Genomic DNA, 23792 nt, shown 5'->3' with positions numbered 1-23792 from the left:
GTGTTTCTTCTGGTCAGTCTCAGAAGGTTGTGCTTTTCTAAGAATTTGTCCATTTCTTCCAGATTGTCCATTTTATTGGCATAGAGTTGCTTGTAGTAATCTCTCAAGATTCTTTGTATTTCTGTAGTGTCAGTTGTTACTTCTCTTTTCAGTTCTAATTCCTTTGATTTGAGTCTTCTCCCTTTTTTTTTTTGATGAATCCGGCTAATGGTTTATAAATTTTGTTTATCTTCTCAAAGAACCAGCTTTTAGCTTTATTGATCTTTGCTATTGTTTCCTTCTTTTTTTTTTCCATTTATTTCTGATCTGATCTTTATGATTTCTTTCGTTTTGCTATCTTTGGGGGTTTTATTGTTCTTTCTCTAATTGCTTTAGATGTAAGGTTAGGTTGTTTATTTGAAATGTTTCTTGTTTCTTGAGGTAGAATTGTATTTCTATAAACTTCTCTCTTAGAACTGCTTTTGCTGCATCCCATAGGTTTTGGGTCGTCGTGTTTTCATTTTCATTTGTTTCTAGGTATCTTTTGATTTCCTCTTTGATTTCCCTTGTCTTTATATCCCCGAAAACCTTTTATATTACTCAAGGATGAGCAGGTAATAAATGTTTCTTTAATTAATTGTATGGTTGATGTATATCTGCCTGTTACGTTAAACTTCATGTGAGAATTTAGGTGCTAAGTAGCTCTGTGATAAAGACACATAATAACAATGTTTTGTTCACTGTTAGAGTTTATGGCATAGGAATGGAATCAGGGTCAGAAAAAGGGGATATGTTTGTTTTTAATTGTATTGACTTCTTACTGAACTATGTATATTAGGTTATGTGTATGATATTATATTATAAAATGTTTGGCAGTTTTGTTTGTACATTGCTTTTCTTGCCTGCTCCATTTTGAGATAGTAAGTTATTGTTTAAACCCAACACATTCATAAAGCGGAGGTAAAGGAAGCACTGCTATACTGTCCAGAGTGTCTACTCATAGTAATGTAGTGCACCTACCCTATATTTACCATGTAATAATGCTAACCTTTGAATTAAGCTTTCTGTCTTTACCCTGATATTCAAAGCTTTTATTCCCTAATAGCTTTTCTCTTCAATTTTATTTTCTCTTCTTCTTGTGTATTGTTTTATTCCCAACAGTTTCTGTGTTTTATTTATATTGTAAAACCAATGTTAATCTCAAAATTGCATATCCATAAGCCTATGTTCTTTTTGTTGGCTGTGCTTAAGTGCATGGTTTATTGCAAACAAATATTTATGAAGTCTCTTACATGTAACTCATGGGGGCTTTTTTTATCAGAATCCATCCTCCTTTTTAAAAATAAGTAAATCCTGAATATAGTTTTGATACTACTAGCACCCACCCCTTTTCAAAAATCAATACAGTTAGCAGCAGTGTTTATTGTACCTGTATTGTACTTTAAACAGTTTAAACTGCAGCCGGGTAAAGCACATTACTTACGCTTTTCCTGCTTAAGTTTAGTTTTTAGAGATACATTATTCCGTAGTAATATGACACGTTTCCCATGCATTCGTGTTGTTATGGTTTATATTTAAATGACAGTGCCTTGTTAAGAAAAAAAAAATGTGCTGTACTTTTTTCTATATATATATATACTTTATATATATATATATATATATATATATATAATATATAATATATATAATTAAACATACTCTTCCAGGTGGCCAGGTCATATTTACCATCTAAAATTTTTTACTTAATTTGTGGGTATGTTGCATTCTGATACTAAATCAAGACATTAAACAGGAGTAGAATGTTGTTGAATTGTGATGTAAGAATCACTAAAAGTCATTTGATGTAAGAACCACTAAAAGTCATTCTTTGGTTGTCTTTCTGGTTACTGTGAAAACTTCAATTTTCTTTAGACATCGCTAGATGTCATAGTTATTGAAGTACAGCTTTAATGCCTAACGAATTTTGCCATTTATTAACACAAATGTGCTCTGTCATTTACAGTTTCATTGGGGTTATTAATTCCATTCATGTTCATTCTCTTTTGCTGATGGAAGAACTTCTGGTTAACTCCACATTCTATTTCCAGGTTCTTTATTCTATTTTTATAATTAGCCTTTCATCATTTTCAAGGCCGCAGCTAGCCATACCATCACTTCTTTTTGGTCTTATTGTAAAGAGTTCTTTCAACAAGCAAACATGATAGGGAACTTTTCATTCCTGTGGAGACTGCCATCTGCTTCTGCATCCTTTGATATCACCCTGCATACACTCATTCCCTTATATTCGAACCCATATGAGATTCTTCACTGCTCCCCAAACAAGCCTTGAACTTTATTAAGTCTGTACCTTGGTTTATGGTTTTGCATGCTTGGCTAAGAATGTATTGTCTCCACTCCTCAAAACTATACCAGATTTTCAAGGCCTGCATCAGGTGTCATATTCCTTTATGAATTCTTCACTGATGCCCAGCAGTTAGATGTTTCCTCCCAAAGCTAAACCACTTTGTACATGTCAAGGCATTTAAGGTATTGTCCCCTGAATCATCGTCTCCTGTCCTCTCCTTTCAGCCATATGGAAGATTCTTTGAGAGCAGAGGGGTGGTTCCAGTAGTCTTGGTACCCACTATAGTGCCACATGCTAAAGGGTGCAGTTGTTGAATTGATAAACTCTGTAAGAACTTTAATATAGCATATTTAGTGGCTAGTACTGAATCAAGAAGTTGCCTCAGACTTGTGAGAATTAACTAAACAATATATGTAAGTTACAGAGTATTTTGTAAGGTTCTGTGGTTTGCATACCATTTGGATTTTGTGCTGATAGAAAGTGTATCCAGTCCTGAAACAGTAGAGGTATTTATTGCTAATGGTAGTAATAAAGAGTATAACAAAAAATGGACTGGGCAAAATATCTTTCTTTTTAGAGCCTGTTTAATAAGTTAGTAGAACTCACTGAAGAAGCCAGGAAAGCGTATAAAGATATGGTTGCAGCAATGGAACAGGAGCAAGCCGAGGAAGCCTTGAAGAACGTGAAAAAGGTGCCACACCACATGGGGCATTCTCGGAATCCCTCTGCAGCAAGTGCCATTTCTTTCTGCAGTGTTATTTCTGAACCCATCTCTGAAGTCAATGAAAAGGAATATGGTAAGTTATTACATACCATTTTAAATGACTGAAATTTTGAAATAATTTAATGATTAATGTCATTTTAAAAATGACTCTCCATGCTACCTTTTGTTTTTATCTTCTTGATTATTCAAAGTTTGCTCACATTTTTGATTTAAAAATTGTATTACACGTGTCCATTGAAAGTTAGGAGAATATTTGGGGCTGAGAGTTTCTGTGAGTCCCTGAAATTAGTCACATTTCCAAAATCTTAAAAAGAAAAAAGAAAATTCCAAAGGGATTTAAAAAGCCAAATGTGCCATTCTTCTGACCTATCACTAAGTAAATAAATAAATTCTAGGAAGTTTAATTCTAATACTTTATACTTGATTATTAAAATTTTGTATTTACTGTGTAAACAAAAGACCTGAATATTCAATCTAAACTTATCAAACGTAGACTTGTGACATTTGTCTTGAGTTAAATCTGATGGTAGTGAAAAGGACTTATAGACTAAAACAGTATTTATGTATAAGGTTTAAAGTAACAATAATTACTGTACTCTGCATTTTAGTAGTTTCCTTGCAATGTTTCTATAATACTTTGAACACTAGTACTAGAATACTAGATTCCTTTCTTGATTTAGTTTCTGTTTCATTTCCCCTGTTCTTTTTTAAAAATAGTGCAGCCACCTCCTTCACCTTGGCTTCTTGTTTTTCTTTTCTCTTTTTAGTCGTATCTGAAAGTTTATCAAATAGCTTGTTGCCACCTAAAATGTAACATGTAAAAAACTGAGGCATCGTTTTCTTCCTTTCTTCCCACACTTCTCTTTCCTGCTCCCCTTGTCTGTGATTGTAGTTAAATGTTTGGAATGCTGTGGACAAAGCTGCAGACCAGAGGCAACTAACGAGCTATTGTGCACCTTTCAGAAACTGTTGGTCAGGCAAAGGTGATTCTGGCTTAGAGGCAGAGATGTTTCTTTGGTTAAAGTGATACTAGTTGAAAGTAAAGAAGATAAAGGGCCAACTTTGTAAATGAAATCATTTCTCTATGTAGTGATTAGTGATATGCCAGATCTCAAAGGTAAACTGCAAGATAAATTCCTAAAGCTGTGGGTTTGGGGAAATGACCGTTATCTTCATTTGGGCACATAAAAAGAAAAGTTATAAAAAGAACCTCTCAAAGACTTAGAAGATGTTTTCAAAACACCAGATTTAAAGTGTTCAAAGATTGAAGCCTTGGCTTTTCCACAGTCTGCCTAGGGTATTTAGGCATAATTGATTAATTTCTGAGCCTCAGATTTGTCTTCAGTAAAGTGAGAAGGGTTTGTCTAGATCATGTATAATGTTTCATTCAGAGCGAAAGTTTTGTGAGCTAATGGCTGAATTCTAAGAAGGGATTTAGACAGAACCTTAAAGATTCTGGCCTATGATCTGATTTATGAGGACGCCAACAAAATAAGTGGAAATAATCATAAATAATTTGCTTTGAGAGTAAAGCACAAAGTTACTCTGTCAGTATCAGATGTATTCAGCAACAGACATAAAACCCACTAATGGGGCTTCCCTGGTGGCGCAGTGGTTGAGAGTCCGCCCGCCGATGCAGGGGACGTGGGTTCGTGCCCCGGTCTGGGAAGATCCCACGTGCTGCGGAGCGGCTGGGCCCATGAGCCATGGCCGCTGAGCCTGCGTGTCCGGAGCCTGTGCCCCGCTACGGGAGAGGCCACAACAGTGAGAGGCCCGCGTACCACAGAAACAAACAAACAAAAAACAACCCACTAATGTGGCCTGAGAAATTAGGATATTTAATTATTTCACAATGTTGTCGATGTCCCTAGTTCTTTCCTTTTTTCTATTCTTCCATTTTCAGTCTGTGGCTTCTTATCCTTGTGCTTATCATCTCATGTTCATAAATGGCTGCAGTGGCCCTGGGCATCACAACAGTTCAGGCAGGAGTTTCAAGCAGTATGCTCTTTTTATCAGTGAAGGAAACAATTTTCAGAAGACTTTGCCTTTTGTTTCATTTGGCCAGAGCCGACCATGTGACTGCTTTTAGCTGCAAGGGAGATGTGGGCAAGAGAATATCTGGCAAAGGGGAATGGGATAGTCATGATAGTCTAAGAACTATTTTAATTCCTCCCATGGGACTGTGTTCAAGTCCATCTCAGGTTTGGGGGTTCTGTTAGCCAGGAAGAAAATAGGGAATGACTCTTGGGTAGACAACAAATAGTGTCTCCCATGCCAGCCTGGTGCAAGATTTCTAAAATGTTTTCTTGTGATTTCCACAGTCTAAAGAGAAAACAAAGCTGGGAAAGGGGTGCTAAACATTGGTAGAATAGAAAGGTTCCTATGATAGTTCAGTCTTACTGTTCTTTGTGTACACCGTAATTGTTTTCTTTGCTTATGTTTTCCTTCCACTGGAGCTGAGTCTCAATTTTGTCATACTTACGTGAAACAAATAGCTTCAAACATAAATCCCAACTAAGCAGTACGTTCTTTGAGATAGAAACCTGACACCTAATGGGCACTTGACATATAATAATAATAGCTCACTTACTGAATTCTTACTAGGCACTTTTATTAAGACATTTAATCCTCTGAGCAGTCCTAGGAGATAAGAAATATTGTACTGCATTTTACAGATGAGAGAACTAAAATGAAGTGAGGTAAATCACTTGCCAGTGTCACAGAGCTGCTAAGTTTGACTCTAGAATTCTTAGCCAGTGTGATGTGAATTCCTTGTGTGTTGAATGAATTTCCGGTAGGACCATACAGTAGGTTTTCAGTAACCCCTTGTGAGGGGAGGACTACCTCTATCTATCTTGAGTTTCCGGCTCATTCTCTGCCACCACACCTTCTTCTGTAGGGTCTTGAACTCATCTCTGTGTTCCTCTACTATATACAACTATCTAAAGATGGACAGCTTCCCTCTGTGTAATGACTGATGGGAGAAATACACACACCTCATCCTCTGACAAACCAACTAGTGTCAAAGTTGAAAAGGTAGTTTCACAAAGAACCAACTAACAAAACAGGAGAGCATAGAGGGGTTAATAAGCAGCTTTATTGACTAAATTCTGCTAAAGTAAACAATTCAGAATCAGGGTAGGTTTGGATCAGTAACATTTCCAGGTTTGTTGAGATCTTTGACCCTGCCTTTACATTGCTTCCTAATCCCTTCTTCAGAAGTGGGCTTCTCGATGTGCTATTCTGGCTTTAGACTCCTGTATTCAGCCCAACCCCCTCCCATCCCCTGCCCGCTCCTCCAACCAAAGACGGCATTTTCATACTCGCTTTGTTTCTCCCCGTCACAGTTATGTGTTTGTGTGCTCATTAGTTGTTGATCAAGCTTCACCTATTACTTTAAGGTGGAACCCTGGACCCTCCCCGTGGATATGTGACCTCAGTGGCTCTTTGATCATTGTGACAGGTCTCTTGATGGCTAATCACAGAGTCCCTTGTCTCTGCTTCCAAGGTCATATCTCCCTTTCCTTTCCAAAGGACCTGTCTGGCTTTCAGCTCACCTACCTAGTAGCTGAATGCCCAAGACAGAGCCTGGAGAGAGATCAGCCCTGCTCAGTCTTCTGACCACCTTTCTTTTTCCTGTTCCTTTGACTCACTGGGGTTTTTCTAAGACCCCACATGAATTCTTATAGTACTTTTGAAAGAGGAAAAAAACTGTCGGAAGGAAATATGTGTACCTAAATTTTGTAAATTGTATGGCTTTTGAAAGTTATTTTCTGCATAATTACATATATGGGTGAAAATTTCCATTTACTGTAAAGGCTTATTTTCCCAGCACATACTGTATGCCAGCCACAGGAACACAGAGATGAGTGGGAATGAGGAGGGAGGAGGGAGTAGAACAGAAAACAAAAAACAAATGCTTTTGAACCAAATATGCAGAAAGTGCTGTGGGAGTTCAGGTTAGTGACGGTCTTAGGAAAATCAGGAAAGGCTTCACAAAGGAACTGGCATTAAAAGTTGTCAAGAATGAGTAGGAGTGTGAAGGGTAAATGAGGAAAACACATCTCATACAGAAAGAACAGCTTACGCAAAGCAAAGAATTGTAAACAGAAAGGGGATGACTTCTGTGAGCAGTGAGAATTCAAAGTGACCTTGAGCATGGAATGCATGGCTGGGGGTTAAAATGAATGGGACCAGAAGGATAGACTATGAAGGGCTTGGTTACTAAAACTAAGGAGTTTGGATTACTAGGGTAATAAAAAGCCAGTTAGACAGTGATGTGGTCAATTCACAAAACCAATTAGAAAGGTATAGTAGATGTACAGCAAGATAAAGGAGGCTTGAGCTAAGGCAGTAGTGACCAAATTTAATAGTTTTGGGGCTAGAAGTGACATGGTATAGTTATGAGTTCAGTGGAATGAAGGGATATATATAGTAAGGGAGAAAGATAGGATCAAGGATTACTATAAGGTTTCTTCTGCTTTGAGACTGAAAAGGATGTTATTAACTGAGAAAGAATAAAGGAGGAGGACTAGATTTGTTTGTCATGTGGTAGGAGTGCAAGTGGAAAGACCTGTTCTACATTTGAAGTAGCTGCAGGAAAGGAAGGTTTTTTCCCCAAACCATGCGCCCTGACTTCAGGTGGCCAAAATATGGTCTGTAGCAATATATAATTGATGGGGGGCAATCAAGTTAAGTATATTTGTATGAATAGGCTTGCTTTATCACTACAGCTTGATCATTATGCCTGTAAAATGCAAATAGCAGCTACAATGCAAATAGAAGGGGATTTTTATTTTTTAAGAAAAGGCAAAAATAAGTGGGACTACACCAAATCAGACAGCTTCTGTACAGCAAAGGAAACCATCAACAAAATGAAAAGGCAGCCTACTGAATGGGAGAAAATATATTTGCAAATCATGTATCTGATGAGGGATTAATAACCAAAATATATAAATAACTCATACAACTCAATAGCAAAAAAAAAAAAAAGTCCGATTTAAAATTGGGCAGAGGATCTGAATAGACATTTTTCCAAAGAAAGACACACAGATGACCAACAGGTACATGAAAAGATGCTCAACATCACCAGTCATCAGAGAAATGCCAATCAAATCCACAATGAAATATCAGCTCACAACCTGTTAGTTGGCTGTTATCAAAAAGACAAAAAATAACAGATGTTTGCAAGGATGTGGAGCAAAGGGAACCCTTGTGCACTGCTCATGGGGAATGTAAGTTGGTGCAGCCACTAAGGAAAACAATATGGAGGTTCCTCAAAATATTAAGATGAGAACTACCGTATGATCGAGCAATTCCACTTCTGTGTATTTATCTGAAGAAAATAAAAACACTAGCTCAAAAAAGAGGTATTCACCCCCCATGTTTATTGCAGCATTATTTACAATAACCAAGGCACGGAAGCAACTTAATGTCCATTGATGGATAAATCGGTAAAGAAGATCAGCGGATAAAGAAGATGTGGTGTGTGTGTGTGTGTGTATATATATATACACACACACACACACCGTGGAATATTATTCAGCTATTAAAAAGAATGAAATCTTGCCATTTGTGATAATAAGGATGAGCCTCGAGGGCATTATGCTAAGTGAAATAAGTCAGACAAAGAAAAACACCGTATCATCTCATTTATATGTGGAATCTTAAAAACAAAACAAAAAATAAAAAAAACCCCAAGAAAATCCCCGAAGCTCATAGATACAGAGAACAGATTGGTGGTTGCCAGAGGCAGGGGGTGCTGGGCGTGGGCGAAATGGGTGAAGGGGGTAAAAAGTTACCACCTTCCAGTTATAAAATAAATATGGCTTGGAGATCTAATGTACAGCATGGTGACTACAATTAATATTATTGTGTATTTGAAAGTTGCTAAGAGGGTAGATCTTAAAAAAAATTTGTAATTATTAATGGGGATGGATGTTAACTAGACTTCTTGTAGTGATCATTTCTCAGTATATGCAAATACTGAATCATTATGTTGTACACCTGAAACTATAATAATATAATGTTTTATGTCAATTATACCTCAGTGATAAAAAAATTAAATGGAAAATAAAATAAAACGTACAAAAAAACAGGTGGGAGAGTTGTTCTTCATCTCCTGATTCCTAGTACATTTTTTGCTCTAAACTGACTACCTGTTGTTAAAAGTAATTTAGATTATCACCACTGTATTATATAATAATACTTCATTATTTTTTGGCTTCAAAGTCACTTGGTAAGCCAGGCAACATATATATGTTATAAAACACATTTTCACAAATATTAGAAGTACATGTATGGCATCTTTGCTTATAGATGGAAACACAAGTTCCATTACAGGCCAAAAGACAGCTCTGACTTGCTAAAGGAGCACAATATAAGCCTGTTAAATCAGAACTATTTCTTTGTCTTTTTTTTTCTGATGGACATCTTGGCTCTGCCATCTGTGACTTGTGGATCCTTGAGCCCAGGACACTTCAGGGCCAAAAAAAGGCAATTCATTGATTTTTATGAATACATGGATTTTATATATTAGAGTCAGTGAGCTCCTGTTAGTATTAGATCTTTTACATTCTGAAGCATTAATATACTTATTTTGGCCTCTTTGTTTCTTTATGTTAAATGTGCTGGGGTTTTTTGAGAACTGTTTTCCATTTATAACATTCCAGTCAGTTGGTGAGCCAACAGATTTCTGTAGTTTGTTCTTCTCTCTTGTAAGAGTTGCATGATTCTGAAACAGTGTTCTGGTTTTTTAAAAATCTGTTTGATATTTGCAGAAACAAATTGGAGAAACATGGTGGAAACTTCGGATGCATTGGAAACATCAGAAAATGAGAGAGAAGTTTCTTGTAAGCACAGCACATCTGAAAAACCCAGTAAACTTGCATTTGACACAGCCCCTGTTGGTAAGCAGCCATCATCAGTGGCTGCAGGCAGTACTACCTCAGCTACAAACCCTGGAAAACCAACAGTGAGTGATAAAGAGGACGTGAAGCCAGATGACCTGGAATGGGCCTCACAGCAGAGTACAGAGACCGGCTCTTTGGATGGCAGTGGCCGGGATCTTTTGAATTCCTCCATCACCAGCACCACCAGCACTCTTGTACCTGGCATGCTGGAAGAAGAAGATGATGAAGACGAGGAGGAGGAGGAAGATTATACTCATGAACCCATATCTGTAGAAGTGCAGCTCAATAGTAGAATTGAGTCTTGGGTCTCTGAGACTCAGAGAACGATGGAAACTCTTCAACTTGGAAAAACCCTTAATGGTTCTGAGGAAGACAATGCAGAGCAAAGTGGGGAAGAGGAAGCAGAGGCTGCCGAGGTGCTAGAGCCAGGAGTGGATAGCGAGGCCTGGACTACTGATCATCAAGCAAGTCAGGAACAGCAGAAGCCCAGCAACTGCAGCTCGCTGAGCAAGGAGCACTCTGATTCTAATTATACGCCCCCAAATCTATAACTCAGGAAATGTCAGCTATCTATCTCCAGCTGTGTAAGGGTTGCAGCCATTATCTTCCATGCTTCATCTCAACATTTTGCACTGTCCAGTATTTAATATATGTACTTAATTCCTGACAGATATTTTTGTAGCTGTCTTTCACTTGTTTTGTTATGACCCATAGCTTAGCTTTTAATTAGCATCTAAGTGTTTCTAAGAACTGTATGGAAAATTCAGAATTGTTTCAGCTTATTTTGTTATGGAAAATAACGATTTAAAAAGAAGACCAGATTTTAAAGAAAGTAAATTTAAAATGCCTGTTTAGTCATTTTGAAGGTTAAAGGCTAAGCTTCTAAGAAAAGGAGCAGTTACCAGTGTTTGCTTCAAGACTATACATCCTATACTCTAATTTGTCTGACCAAAAAGTTGTTTGGGCTTCTTTAGAAAAGAACTGGAGGTAGAGTTAGAAAACTAAAAAAATGGCTGAGGGTAACTAAGTTCGCAAAGTGTTTTGTATTAAAAATGGATGCACCTTTTATTTAGTCCACAAATGCGTATGTCAGAAGTCACTGATCATGGTAATTGATTAAAGTTGGGACGGGCTAAGACAGAGCCTCCAATACTTAGGCTAGCAAAGGAGCCACCGTGGTAGATTAGAGCTGGCCTTATTTGTGGAAAGTTAGGTATGTTTGTCTTTAATAGTGAGAAGTCACCCATGATAGGACATTCTGGGTTCTGTTTCACATTTGCTTCTTACTTACCTCAGGAATGCTCTTGTACATAGTCGTATTTGCATAAAATTAGGCAAATTTTGACAGGTGAATAATTGTAACCGGTTGTATGACTGCAGCACTTAATTGTAAACTATCCAGAAGCAGAGTCTTATACTGGTGTGTTCTCTTGCATGCTTCTGATTTGGGATTCTCTGGACCTAAAATATGGATCTGATTGAGTATTCATACTTTGTCCTGAGTGAAAAACCGTTGCACCTTTTAAGAAAAATATTTTGTCCCTAACCTTGAGCACCTGCCAGGTAACACTGACCACAGTTACTGACGGGAGTCAGGGAAAGGAACTTCATGCAATTGTAACATGTATCCTGATAATCAAGGTTTGGAAGAGGAAGTTTTGAAGAAAAGAGAAAGTTCTAATTGTGCTGAAACTATTAGATGATTTTAGAGTGTGGAGATAGGCACAGGTATTAATTCTTGATCACTGTTCCTTATCTCTACCCTTCTCCTGGAATGTTTGTACCTCCTTGGGTGAAGTTAAAGTTACTGAGCTAAATGTTTTGCTAGTCAGTCACCACCTGGTAGTGACCTCTGCAAGTTTATAATGGTGGGAGAATTACAAATTACCTATTTTTCTGTCTTCCCTCCAACCACCCACCACGTCCAGTTAACCAACACACGTGTCTGCGTGTACACACACACACACGCATGCCAGCTTTACACTTCCGACTCTGATAAGCAGGCACAGAACTGAAGAGGGAGGGGTATTTTCCCTGCCCAGGTTTTATGGGGCAGAGCTTTGCCTCACAGAGGTGAGAGGGAAGAATTGGGCAGATTCTTTACTGAATGCATTGGGACTACTGTTCTAGTATTGATGTATTTATTGATAATCCCAACATTAATTACTGGAGAGACCAGATTCTTGGTTGATGACTTAGTTATTTGTGAATTGTGAAAGTTTAGGAGCATTGCTGTGTAGGAAATGTCAAGTCTATCAACTCTATTAGCGTGCTAAAAGGGGACGTTATTGTACTGTCCTGCCTAAACTGTTCTTCAGTATAGACTTCTTAGGCACAAAGTATCCAGTACTTAAAGGTATGTAGCATGTAAGGAATGAAGCCTCTGAAATAGTAATCATGGATTTATATGTGGCAGATCCTACTGTCTCTGTACATTTGGAAGTGTTAGTTGGTTTAAAGAAATGATAGAGGTTTTGAACTACTGACAATCTTAAAAGTATATTGAAAAATTTTGCATACTTTTTAATGGTGTAAATTTCCTTTGCTTGGTGTCAGTGATTCAAATAACTCTTGATCTTAAGGTAATGAGTGGCTTTTCAAAGGTTTCTTATGTTTTATATCTCTACTGAATGAGAATTGTCATTTTAGATTTTTTGACATTTGTATCAAAAGGGAAGTTGAAGAAATCTTCAGAACACCAGTAACTTTGAATTTTGCTATAGACTTCAGAAGTGTTCAGTTATGTGTTTGATAAACGCTCTTGCACGTGCAGTATCTTCTGCCAGCAAACCCAAGGGACCATGGCCTTTTTTATATGAGACAGGTCACTTCTAGAGGACAACCCAAAATTTATTAAAGGAAGTGCTACTGTGTAGAACGTATGCTTAAATAAGATAAGTATTGATAATGTCTTTATAATTCGTTTCCTTTTGATAAATTCTGGAATTTGTGTATATTATATGCAGGCAGAGGTGTGAAAATTAGGAAAGTGTTTTTTGGATCTGAGGTGAGTAGCTCTTTGGAGATCTAGAGAGATCTAATGCGAAGAATAAAGGTTCATCATCACAAGAAATAAAAACCATAGTGATTTTTTTTCTTCATGTGTAGAGGTGGTTTTAGTGGCAATAATATTAGATTTCTATTTCAATACATAAATATATTAATTAAAATATGAATTGCACTCCCAAAACTAGATTTCTGCTTCAGTAGGTTTGTTTGCTGTGAAGATTACTTCTCAAAAGACAATGTTCATATTAGCTTAACTTTTGGTTTAAATATGTTTGTAAATGTTGTAATATATTTCTTTTGACTAAACGGAAAAAATGTGTTATACATTGAAAAGTTTTAAAGGCTCTGAATGGATGTCATTTTTGCAGAGATGGTATTTTATATGCTTCCAGTATTTGGAAAAGAATTAGTCAAAAGGAATTCACATAGTTCAAATATTGAGAAATTAATATCCAAATAATGTAATAGTCTGATTTCTTAATAAGCTGGGGGAGGTGGGTGGGATGGGAATTACAGTGTGCAAATGAGTAGTGAGCTCCACATTCATTTTTCAACTCTTTAGCACAAAACTGTTCAATCCTAACACATTGTTACTTTAATATATATATATAAAGAAGTATTACTGTTTGTAAAGCTGCTGTTTGCTTAAAAAAAAAAAGACCTGTCGTTTAAGTATTTTCTGTATGTTGTGTCAACAAAGTAGAACATTAACTTATCCATTTGAACACTTTATCTTTTTTTGACTTAAATTTTTTTTGTGAAATAATATATCTTCTTCCTCCCTTGTTCCTTCCAACCTTTACACACATCACAGAATCAGCCAGACTGTTTGCCTAATCTGAAATCTGAATTCTAATTAATGATAAAAATTTAAACTTTGTTGGCACATCACACCTTAAGAGGATTTGTATTATTTTGTAATTTAATTTCTAAGTATACCACATGAATTTATAATTTACTGTCTTAATCGTAATGCTCTAATTAAAAACTAGCAAAGTTAGTGTGAATTATAACATGAAGGGATCTTCATCTTGATAGGTCTTTTGCTGTATGAAGGATGATTGCTATATCACATTATAGGGGTAATAGCTTTTTTGCACTATGTAAATACTAGTGGAAATTCTTCTGTAACTAATAAAATGATTATTGAAATGTAGTCTATCATTTCAGAATAGGTGCTTGAGGAATTCCTGACTTGCCGAGCATGTAGGATAGAGAAAAGAAGAGTCCAGCTTGTGGTATCCCTTAGTGCTCTCATGGGTTTGCCCAAAGAAGGTATAATCTGCAGGAAGGAGTAACTAGTAAAAATCTCTATGGTTGGTGTGATCTGTGGCATGGGTCTAACCATCTCACCAGAGACCATCTTAGTGTTAGGAAACGGCTCCTACCAATTCCTTCTCCTTTTTATGCTGGTTACTCTGTGCCAGACGTGGTTCTAAGCCGTTTCCCAATATTAACTTACTTAATCCTCACAGCAGCCCTATGAGGAAACACTATTATAATTTCTCACTTTTTAGATGATGAAATAATCATGGAAATGTTAAGTAACTTGCCCAAGCTCCACAGCTGGTAAATTAGCAGATCTGGGATTCAGACTCAGTCCTGTGGTCAAGTCTATGCTTTTATTCACTATGTCTTCTATGTTATGTCAGCACAGACTAAGCAGGGCTTCCCCTCATCTTCATGTGTCTTCTGCAGTGTGAGATCTGCTGGGACTGAACTGATTGCCTCAGAGACTGGACTTACTGAGCCTCACCTGATCACCCTTTGCCTGGAGTTGTCTCAGACCTTGTCACTGTATCACAATGAAGTGGAGGAAATCTGAAAACTCATCTGTTAGAAAATAGTAGGTTCACTAATTTTCATAATGAAAAATTAAGTTTTGATGATCACAAAGAGAAGGGAGGGATGCCTCTCAGTTGTTATCAGGATAGTTCCCTTTCTTGGACCAAAATTTGTACTACTGCTGACAGAGTTCCTTCCCTAATAGTGATCAGGTTTTCTTAGAAGTGACCAGAAGAGGGTGTGCATGGCCCCTGAAAACAGTCAAAGGCTACCATGTAATATTAATAACTTTTTTTTTAAGTGAGGAGAGAGGGAAGAGAAGTATCCTGAGCTATGGGCCTGACCATAAAAGGTGCTTAGTTCTGAGTCTAAGCTCAGAACTTGGGAGCCATACACATAAGTATTTCATTTTAGAAAGAGAACACCATCAAAAGACATTTAGGTCACACGTTAAGTAGTTCAGTTATTTGAAATGTCTAAGTTATCTTAGCAATTCAGTATTTTAGCTTAACATGGGTTCTTCTGACACGTATGAAATATGACACCTGGCTTATTATAGGTAATAATGGCAGCCTTGTGGATCACAGGGCCAAAGCATGTTTTGCCGGAGCTCCCACAATGCAGAGTTTGGAAAGGGGGGAGATGTTTCTATTTTGGACCCTGTCTCAATCTCTTTTATTTCCCCTCACCCTGCTCCTCCCATCTTTCTGACACTTTGAGTAATTATTTGGCAACCCTCTGGTAAGGAAAGAGATTTATTCTTGCAGAAATGCGTTGGGTAACTGTGGCTATAACCTGGCTGCCTGTATTCGAGGTACAGAGGGTTAGAGCAAATAAGATACTGAATTGCATGAAGTTTGGAGCTCCTAGCTGAGCAACCAGAGAATGCAATTGTGACTTAGCTGTGGTTTGGGGCCTGAAGTAGTACAGGTTTCTGTGGAAGGAATGAGTGCTTTGTCTTCTCAGAAGCATCAGGCTTGGTCATAGCCTTGAATTACTAGAGGGCACAGGTAATAACCACAGCCTTCCTATGGTGGGATTCTGATTTAAGGCAGTGTTGGTTGCACCCTTATCTATTAGAGGAAGAGTGATGTGAGTAAAAGTGGTCCTACTTAGGTGTACAGTTTCCCCAGATTATCTTTGCTTCTTTGTTTACCTGAGTTGGAGCATTTTCATTGCTTTGTAAACCCTCTGCTTGAGAATAGGATAATGATTGAAATTTAAGCAGTTAATTTTGCGTGTTAGCTCTGGTTAAGGAGGAATAAGAGAAAGTTTGAAAATTATTGGTTTCTCAATCATAGGAGAAATATTAGAGGTGATTATCCCTGTCATTGTACTTTTTCCTTGCTTTCCCCTTCCTAAAACCTGTCTTGTAAGGCAAATGGTGATTTCTCATAAATGCTCTAATATTTGTGATTAGGAAGGTAAGAAAGATCTGTGTTCCTACTTTACAAATACTCAAACACAATGATGGCCAAGAAAAAGGATTCAACTAGTTAATTTTTACTTGTTCCTTAGTACTCAAGATGCACCATTTAAACTATTTCATAACCTTTTAGTTAAGGGGATCAGCAAACTGCATGCAGCCTGTGAGCCAAGTCAGCCAGCAGCCTTTTTTTTGTTTGTTTGTTTTCTTTGTACCGGGTCTTAGTTGCGGCAGTCGGGCTCCTTAGTTGTGGCATGCGAACTCTTAGTTGTGCCATGCATGTGGGATCTAGTTACCTGACCAGGGATCGAACCTGGGCCCCCTGCATTGGGGGCGTGGAGTCTTAACTACTGCGCCACCAGGGGAGTCCCGCCAGCGGCCTGTTTTTATAAATAACGTTTTCTTGGAACATAGCCTCACCCATTCATTTACATATTGTCCATGACCGCTTTTGTGCTACATTGACAGAGTTGAATAGTTGTGACAGAGACCATCTGGCCCTCGAAGCCTAAAATATTTGCTCTCTGGTCCTTCACAGAAAGTTTGCCAGCCTCTCAAATGGATAATGATGTCCAACAGCACTTGATACTTGTGTAGTTTTTCCCCAGTTCTTCCCTTTATTTCTAGGGATGATACATCTGTCATGGATGTACTAGAAATAGTATAAAGTTCTACCCAGTGGTAGAAGGCATGTGGCTGCCTGGGAGGAGCATCACTGGAAACAAGCCCTGCTGCTTTGTCCGTACAGGGCTTTGGGAGAACTGGGTTCATGTTTCTCATTCTCTACTCCCTCTGGACCATTGGCCAAGTCCCTTGATTCTCTGGTTCACCTTTATCAACGTGGGATGTGCCGGTTGAGTCAGTTATCCTCCTTGGGGAAACAGCAAGTCCATTCCTTGGTCAAGGGTGGTCCTGAGTTGGACCAGGCTGGGCACTTTCCAAGGCCACCATAGCCAAAGGCTGCCAGTACCCTCAAAGCAGCTTGGTACCCAGAATGGACCATGGTAATTAAGTCAATCACCCTAGTTTCCTCAAAAATTTGAACTGAAGGCCACAGGAAGTGAATGGAGTGGGTGTGCCAAGACAGTAGAGAGGCTCCTGATGCCGAAAACTTGGCCTCTGTGCACCAGTGCCAAATCAAATCCCAGAGACGGAGTTTTAGGTAAAATAGAAAAGAACGACGTTGTTGCTTTGGCAGGCAAAGGGGGACACAGTGGAGTTGTGCCCTGAAAAACTGTGTGTCCCAACCCAGGAGGATTTGGTGAGGAGTTTTTTTTTTTTTGCAGTACGCGGGTCTCTCACTGTTGTGGCCTCTCCCGTTGCGGAGCACAGGCTCCGGATGCGCAGGCTCAGCGGCCATGGCTCACGGGCCCAGCCGCTCCGCGGCATGTGGGATCCTCCCAGACCGGGGCACGAACCCGTGTCCCCTGCATCGGCAGGCGGACTCTCAACCACTGTGCCACCAGGGAAGCCCCTGGTGAGGAGTTTTATAGCAAGGGTTCAAGGGCAGGCTTGCTGATAAGGATCAGGGTGTGTGCAGGGTCTTCACTCCTGTAATCTGGCCTCAGGTGGTCTGATGAGCTTCTCAAGGTTATCAAACTGTCATCTCTGGAGTGAAGAATGCTGACATCTTCCATTTGTTGGGGGTTTTAGTTCTGTAAAGAGCTCAAAGAGATTGTTATGTGTATCCCTTGAGGCAGAACCAGGACCTGCCCCAAGGCTGCACTGTTGTTTCTTGCCTGCTCCTGCCTTGTCTCTGCATCCCCTCCCTTCCCTGATTGGCAACTGTTCGAATCTGTCTTGTGGAACTCAGGGAAGGTCATGGAGGCTGGAGGCCGTTCCCTACAAACAAGAAACAGGGGACACAGAAAGGCTTTCGTGCCCAGGAGCCCCTCAGGGTTCTGCTCAGTTTCACCATGAGAGCAACAGAACAAGGATCTGCCTTCTATGCTGACAGCTTTGCCTTTTCAGCCCGTTCCTAGGCCTTTGATCACTACTGTTTTTTCTTAATTGTAGAGAGCTTGTCTGTTTTTAACAACCAACGGAGTCTTCCATAGGTGATCTTTAAGGTTCCTTCAAACCCAAATGGTCTATGATTCTATGAAGAGAGGCGTTCACCATAAATCTTTGAGAACTTTCCACCTTTGTGGTTACATGTGGCAAGAACCAGCATCGTGTCAGGGTGGGTGGCTGGGGGCATAAAGAGTGGTACCAGGGCTGCAGCGGGGACGCAAGAGCACCTGGAGGGTGCTCTCTTCAGGCAGAGCTGTAGGTGTGGAAGCCTTTCAGCCTCTCCAACCACCACCACCTCCATTACACTCAGATAGGGTGTCCAGAACCAACTAGCCCAAATCCTTGAGCCCTCTTCTTCCCACACGTCCAGTCTGTCGGGAAATTCGGTTAGTTTCATACCAAAATATAACCAGAATTCAATGACTTTTCACTCCTTCCTGGCTTCACCATCTCTCACATGGATTCTTGGAACCATCTCTCCCCTGATCATACTGTTTTCACTCTTGTGCTCCTGTGGTCTATTCTCAACACAGCTGCCATAACAATCCTATTACAAACCTAAGAGATCATGTCACTCCTCTGTTCTAAGCCTTCCCATGGCTCCATCTCACCCGGAGAAGAAGACGACTTCTTCCTTATCTACAGTGGTCCACATGCCTGTGTACTCACACAGAGACCTCCTCTTCTGCCACACCTTTCCGCCCACCCTTGCTCACTCTACTGGCCTCCTTGCTAGGTCTGGAACATGGCAAGCATACCACTGCCTCAAGGCCTTTGCACTCTCTGTTCCCTCTGCTGGAAAGTCCATTCATCCCGCACCTTCTTTGGGTCTTTGCTCAAGTGCACCTTTACAGTGAGGCCTCAGGGGAGTCAGGGGCTACCCTATCTGAAATGGAACACCCCTTCGTCATTTTATTGCCCAAACCTGCTCTTCCCCTCCGCCACCCATCTGTACTTACCAAGCTGTAACTTCCTCTAGATTTTATTCATCTTGTCTCTCCTCCCCTACTAAACCCTGTGCAGGCAATGACTTAGGACTGTTTTGTTTCTGCTTACCCTCAGTGCCTAGTACAATGCCTGGCACAAAATAGGCACTCAATAAATCTTTCGGATTAATGAATGAAAGAAGGCTAAAGCGAGGAAATCAGCATTTGCAGTGTAGCCGTGCTCTGTGCAGTCACCCCTACTCTCTGACTTCCTGACAACCCCTACTTCCCCTTTTGTTCATGGTCTGGGATTGGAAGAAAAACTAACCGAAATCTCAAAGGGAAAAAGCCTTACCCTAGAATAGGGGGGGCTCCCAGAGTTACTCCGTATTTAATGGTCCTGTGTTGCTTATAACTCAAAACATATGGTAGGTTTAGTACCTAATGATTCCTGTATACGTGGAGGTGACACATATGTGAGACATTTCTATGAGGTTAAATGGGGAGGGGGCAAGAATGCACAAGCAACTTCCAGTGTATCTGTAACGTTTCATTGTTAAGCTGTATGGTCAGTACATAAGAGTGTGGTATATTATTCTTTATATACTTTTTACGTGCTTGAGATATTTAATTAGAATAACCAAAAGGAACGGGCCAACTACAATGCAACCACTTTCTATTCTGTAACTGACTTCCCACACTTTGTACTGAGTCTGCCTTCAGTACACTGACAAAGAAGATTAGTGGTAGAAGTGGAACTAGAAGTCAGGATTAAATCCCTATCTTGATTGATTTAGCAGATAGTTACAATTGTTAAGAGCCGATAGCTACAGATTTTATCTTCTTCCCCATGAACCAGAAACTGTCTCACTTCATCCATCACGTGGCCTAACCCTCCCCCAGGTAATGAGAAATATGGCTCACACCTATGACTTTCCTATCTGCTCTCCAGCTGGAACAAGGTGCTTTAATCTTCATGGAAAGATTGAAGACTGTGTTGGCAACCCACTTATCTGGTTTCCTTAGCAACGAGAACACAGTATTTAAAGTGATGGCTTCCCTTGCTCAGAATAGAAATTAAGTAAGCCTGATCCTGGTGCCCTGGGTCTGCTCAGGGCTGCTTTACCTCTTCAAAGACTCTTTCACACCTGTTCAGGTAGCAAAACACTAAAGGGACAACCACCTAGAGTATAATCATAGCAAACACTCTGGACCTGTATCCATAGCCAACTCACCCTTGCCAGTTATAGTGGCCCCCATCTACAATCCCTGGAAATATTGACCAAATTCTCTTCAAGAATTGAAGAAAATTTTTCCATGTCCTTGCAACTTCTACAGCAATTTAGGTAGGCTGCCACCAGTTTCCATGAAATCTGAGCAAGAATCAAGATGAAGCTGCCCAAACATTTAGGAAAAGCACAAAGGAAAAAAGAAAAGAACTTTTAAAGGAAATTGCTATTAAAGGACTGTGGCCAAGCATCTACTGTCTTGTCAAACAGAGTTGAACAGGTTTCCTTACTGTCAGACTTTTTATAGCCTCTAATATCCTAATGCATTTTGACTCTCCATGAGGGGAAAGATTTATTATATGTCAGGCAGCAATTCCTCAACATGTTGGACCATGGAACATGTGATTATTTACTTGGCCATAGAGAGCTTTCCCTGTGGAAAAACTATGAACATCCTGGAGGCTGGTAATTAATGCTAACTTTGAGGCCAGTGGGGCATCAGTCCACAAACTGGATGCTGTGCTTGGTCTTGATGGTGGCAGTGGCAGCATTGACATCTTCGGAAACCATGTCGCCATGGTACTACAGGCAGCAAGCCAGCCATGTATTTACTATGGCAAGGGTCGCATTTCACCATCTGGTTGGCTGGCTCAGAGCAAGCATTGGTGAGATCGGCTTCAGAGTTCATAGTTTTCAGATTTCCTGGGGAACTAGCTTTTCATGTAATGTGCATAAAAGCATGTTGCTTAAGCTATGAAGGTCCAGGAAGATGGGACACACAGGGACTCCTGGACTGCTCTAACTCAGAGGTTCTCAACCAGGGGTGATTATCTCCCCAGGGGACATTTGGCAATGTCTGGAATATTTTTTATTATCACAACTGGAGAGAGTGCTACTGGCATCTAGTGGGTTAAGACCAGAAAAGCTGCTAAGTATCCTACAATGTACCGGACGGCGACCCCCAAATGTCAACAATACAGAGGTTGAAAAACTGAACTAACAATGTCAGGATGCTTGATTTGTCCTGAATGGGTTCAGGGACCCCAGTAGACTCACACCGTGCAATCCGTGCTCTGGACTTGTGTTTCTGACACATGTTCAGACTCTAATGTTCCAGAGTGAACTTAACCAGGCACATCCGGATCCTCTGGATAAAACAGGCCCTTCTCTCCCATGCACCCTGGGGAAGAGGATGAGGAGAGCTCACCCAGAGCTTCTGATCACATGCCAGTGCCCCTCCCACGCCTCCTATTTATTTTCTCCCATCACATGGGGAGGCATGTGAGGAGCGAAAGGGCAGGGAGGCACGTCTGGTAAGGGCTGCTCAGTGAATGCTCCAAGAAAAGCATGAGTCAGATGCTCACGGAAGGCCTAGGGTATGAGCTGGTCCGGCCCTGACCACACAACGGACTCAAGCACGAGTGGTGAGGACAACACCACAAAGTGGAATCCAGTCACCTGCCCTGGTGAGCAGTGTCCCTGGGGCAGAGGCCTTAAAGCCTCTGCTTGTTACTCTAAACTCCTTCTCGGGGAACTGCTGCCCAGGCCACGCCCCTCAGGAGGGTCCCTGGACGGGGGCTTGGAAATGCATGAGCAGCCTCCGTATTCCCGGAGAGGAGAATAGAGCGCAAAACCCCTGCCTACAGAAGATTCGCTCTTTTTGTTCTTGTTGTTGTGGTGGTGGTACGCGGGCCTCTCACTGTTGTGGCCTCTCCCGTTGCGGGGCACAGGCTCCGGACACGCAGGCTCAGCGGCCATGGCTCACGGGCCCAGCCGCTCCGCGGCATGTGGGATTTTCCCGGACGGGGGCACGAACCCGTGTCCCCTGCATCGGCAGGCGGACTCTCAACCACTGCGCCACCAGAGAAGCCCCTCGCTCTCTTCTTTAAGTCATATTTTGGTTTTCCCAGGAGTGAGGAGATCCCCGGATGTGGGACTTAATCTTAAAACCGAGACCGTCCTGGCTAATCTAGGGAGAGTTGGTCACCCTACTGTTCCTAGACATAGGGAGACTTATTAAGTCACGAAAAGAAGACCCTTTATTATATTGATATTTTAATTGGATTAGTGGAGTATTGATGTTCATGTGCCCGTGATTGAGTTAGGTGCCTTGGTGGAGTCGAGAGGAGCCCAGTAGTCCTGACCCACACATGGTTGTGTGCTGAGAGTGTGTAAACAGTTTGCTTGGAACTCAGGACATTTTCCCAAAGAAACCACACTAAAGTGCTGGTTATACTTCCAAGCTAAACCCCAGAAGCCCTAAAATATAACTCAGAGTTGAAATGATAGGAACATCACCCCCTTCCACCACCACCACAACCACAGGAAGCAAAGCGGTTGGAAATGCAGTGTTTCAGCTACCTGGGTTGAAACTGCTGCTGTGATTTCCCCTTGTTTCTAGGAGAAAGTGCCTATCACTCAGGATGATAGGTGCACAGTCACAGTTTCCTGGCCCCTCCTCCTAACACATGCAAGTGAATACACATGTGCGTGTACACATACACAAGTATGTACGAGCTCTGTTTCTCTTATTCTTTTTTAGTGAAACCTAAATTAATGAGCTTTTATTATAGGAGAAGAATGTCAGTTGTGTGAACATCAGTACTCTACCCATTCCTTTAAAAATATTTTGAGCAATAATAGATTACAAAATTTTCAGTAAAGATAATGGTCAGTAACTTTATTAATTAATTTAATTAATTTTTGAAGTAGAGTTGAATACTTAAAAATATTTACAATGTTTGTGTTAATTTCTGCTGTACATCAGTTACACACACATATACATTCTTTTTTGTGTTCTTTTCCATGATGGTTTATCCCAGGAGATTGGATATAGTTCCTTGTGCTATACAGTAGCACCTTGTTGTTGATCCATTCTAACTGTGACACAGTAGCTTGCATGTACTAACCCCAGACTCCTAGTCCATCCCTCCCCTTCCCCCACAACCGCCCACCCTGGCAACCACAAGTCTGTTCTCTGTGTCTGTGAGTCTGTTTCTGTTTTGTAGATAGGTTCAATTGTGCCATATTTTAGATTCCACATATAAGTGATATCATATGGTATTTGTCTTTCTTTTTCTGACTTATTTCACTTAGTATGATAATCTCTAGTTTCATCCATGTTGCTACAGATGGGATTATTTTGTTCTTTTTCGTGGCTGAGTAGTATTCCATTGTATATATGTACCACATCTTTATTCATTCATCTGTCAGTGGACATTTAGGTTGCTTCCATGTCTTGGCTATTGTGAACAGTGCTGCTATGAACGTAGGGGTGCATGTGTCTTTTTTATTATCGTTTTGTCCGGATATATGCCCCCAGGAGTGGGATTGCTGGATCATGTATGTGGTCTGTTTCTTACCCAAACTCCCACCCCAGTGTGACAGTGTGAGAATCAAGATTTCCTGGTGTGATGTCAAGCCAGTGGCACTTTCCTTTGCTGGGG

At 40.3% G+C, this 23792-nt stretch overlaps 1 protein-coding gene across 1 annotated transcript in view; it reads left to right on the top strand.

Annotated features, from left to right (window-relative positions):
• The window catches only part of SECISBP2L (SECIS binding protein 2 like), a 61194-nt gene extending 47071 nt beyond the window's left edge, over positions 1-14123 (top strand). Inside the window, exons 17-18 of the mRNA XM_024748791.1 lie at positions 2901-3120; positions 9827-14123. Of these exons, the coding sequence (XP_024604559.1) occupies positions 2901-3120; positions 9827-10509 (903 nt within the window). The 3' untranslated portion in view covers positions 10510-14123. The remainder of the gene's footprint in view (positions 1-2900; positions 3121-9826) is intronic.
• The last annotated feature ends 9669 nt before the right edge of the window (positions 14124-23792 follow it).

This window comes from Neophocaena asiaeorientalis, unplaced genomic scaffold (assembly GCF_003031525.2).
Source record: "Neophocaena asiaeorientalis asiaeorientalis breed wild unplaced genomic scaffold, Neophocaena_asiaeorientalis_V1.1 scaffold298, whole genome shotgun sequence".
In the NCBI taxonomy this organism is placed as follows: domain Eukaryota; kingdom Metazoa; phylum Chordata; class Mammalia; order Artiodactyla; family Phocoenidae; genus Neophocaena; species Neophocaena asiaeorientalis.
This window is presented reverse-complemented; position numbering and strand designations above follow the sequence as displayed.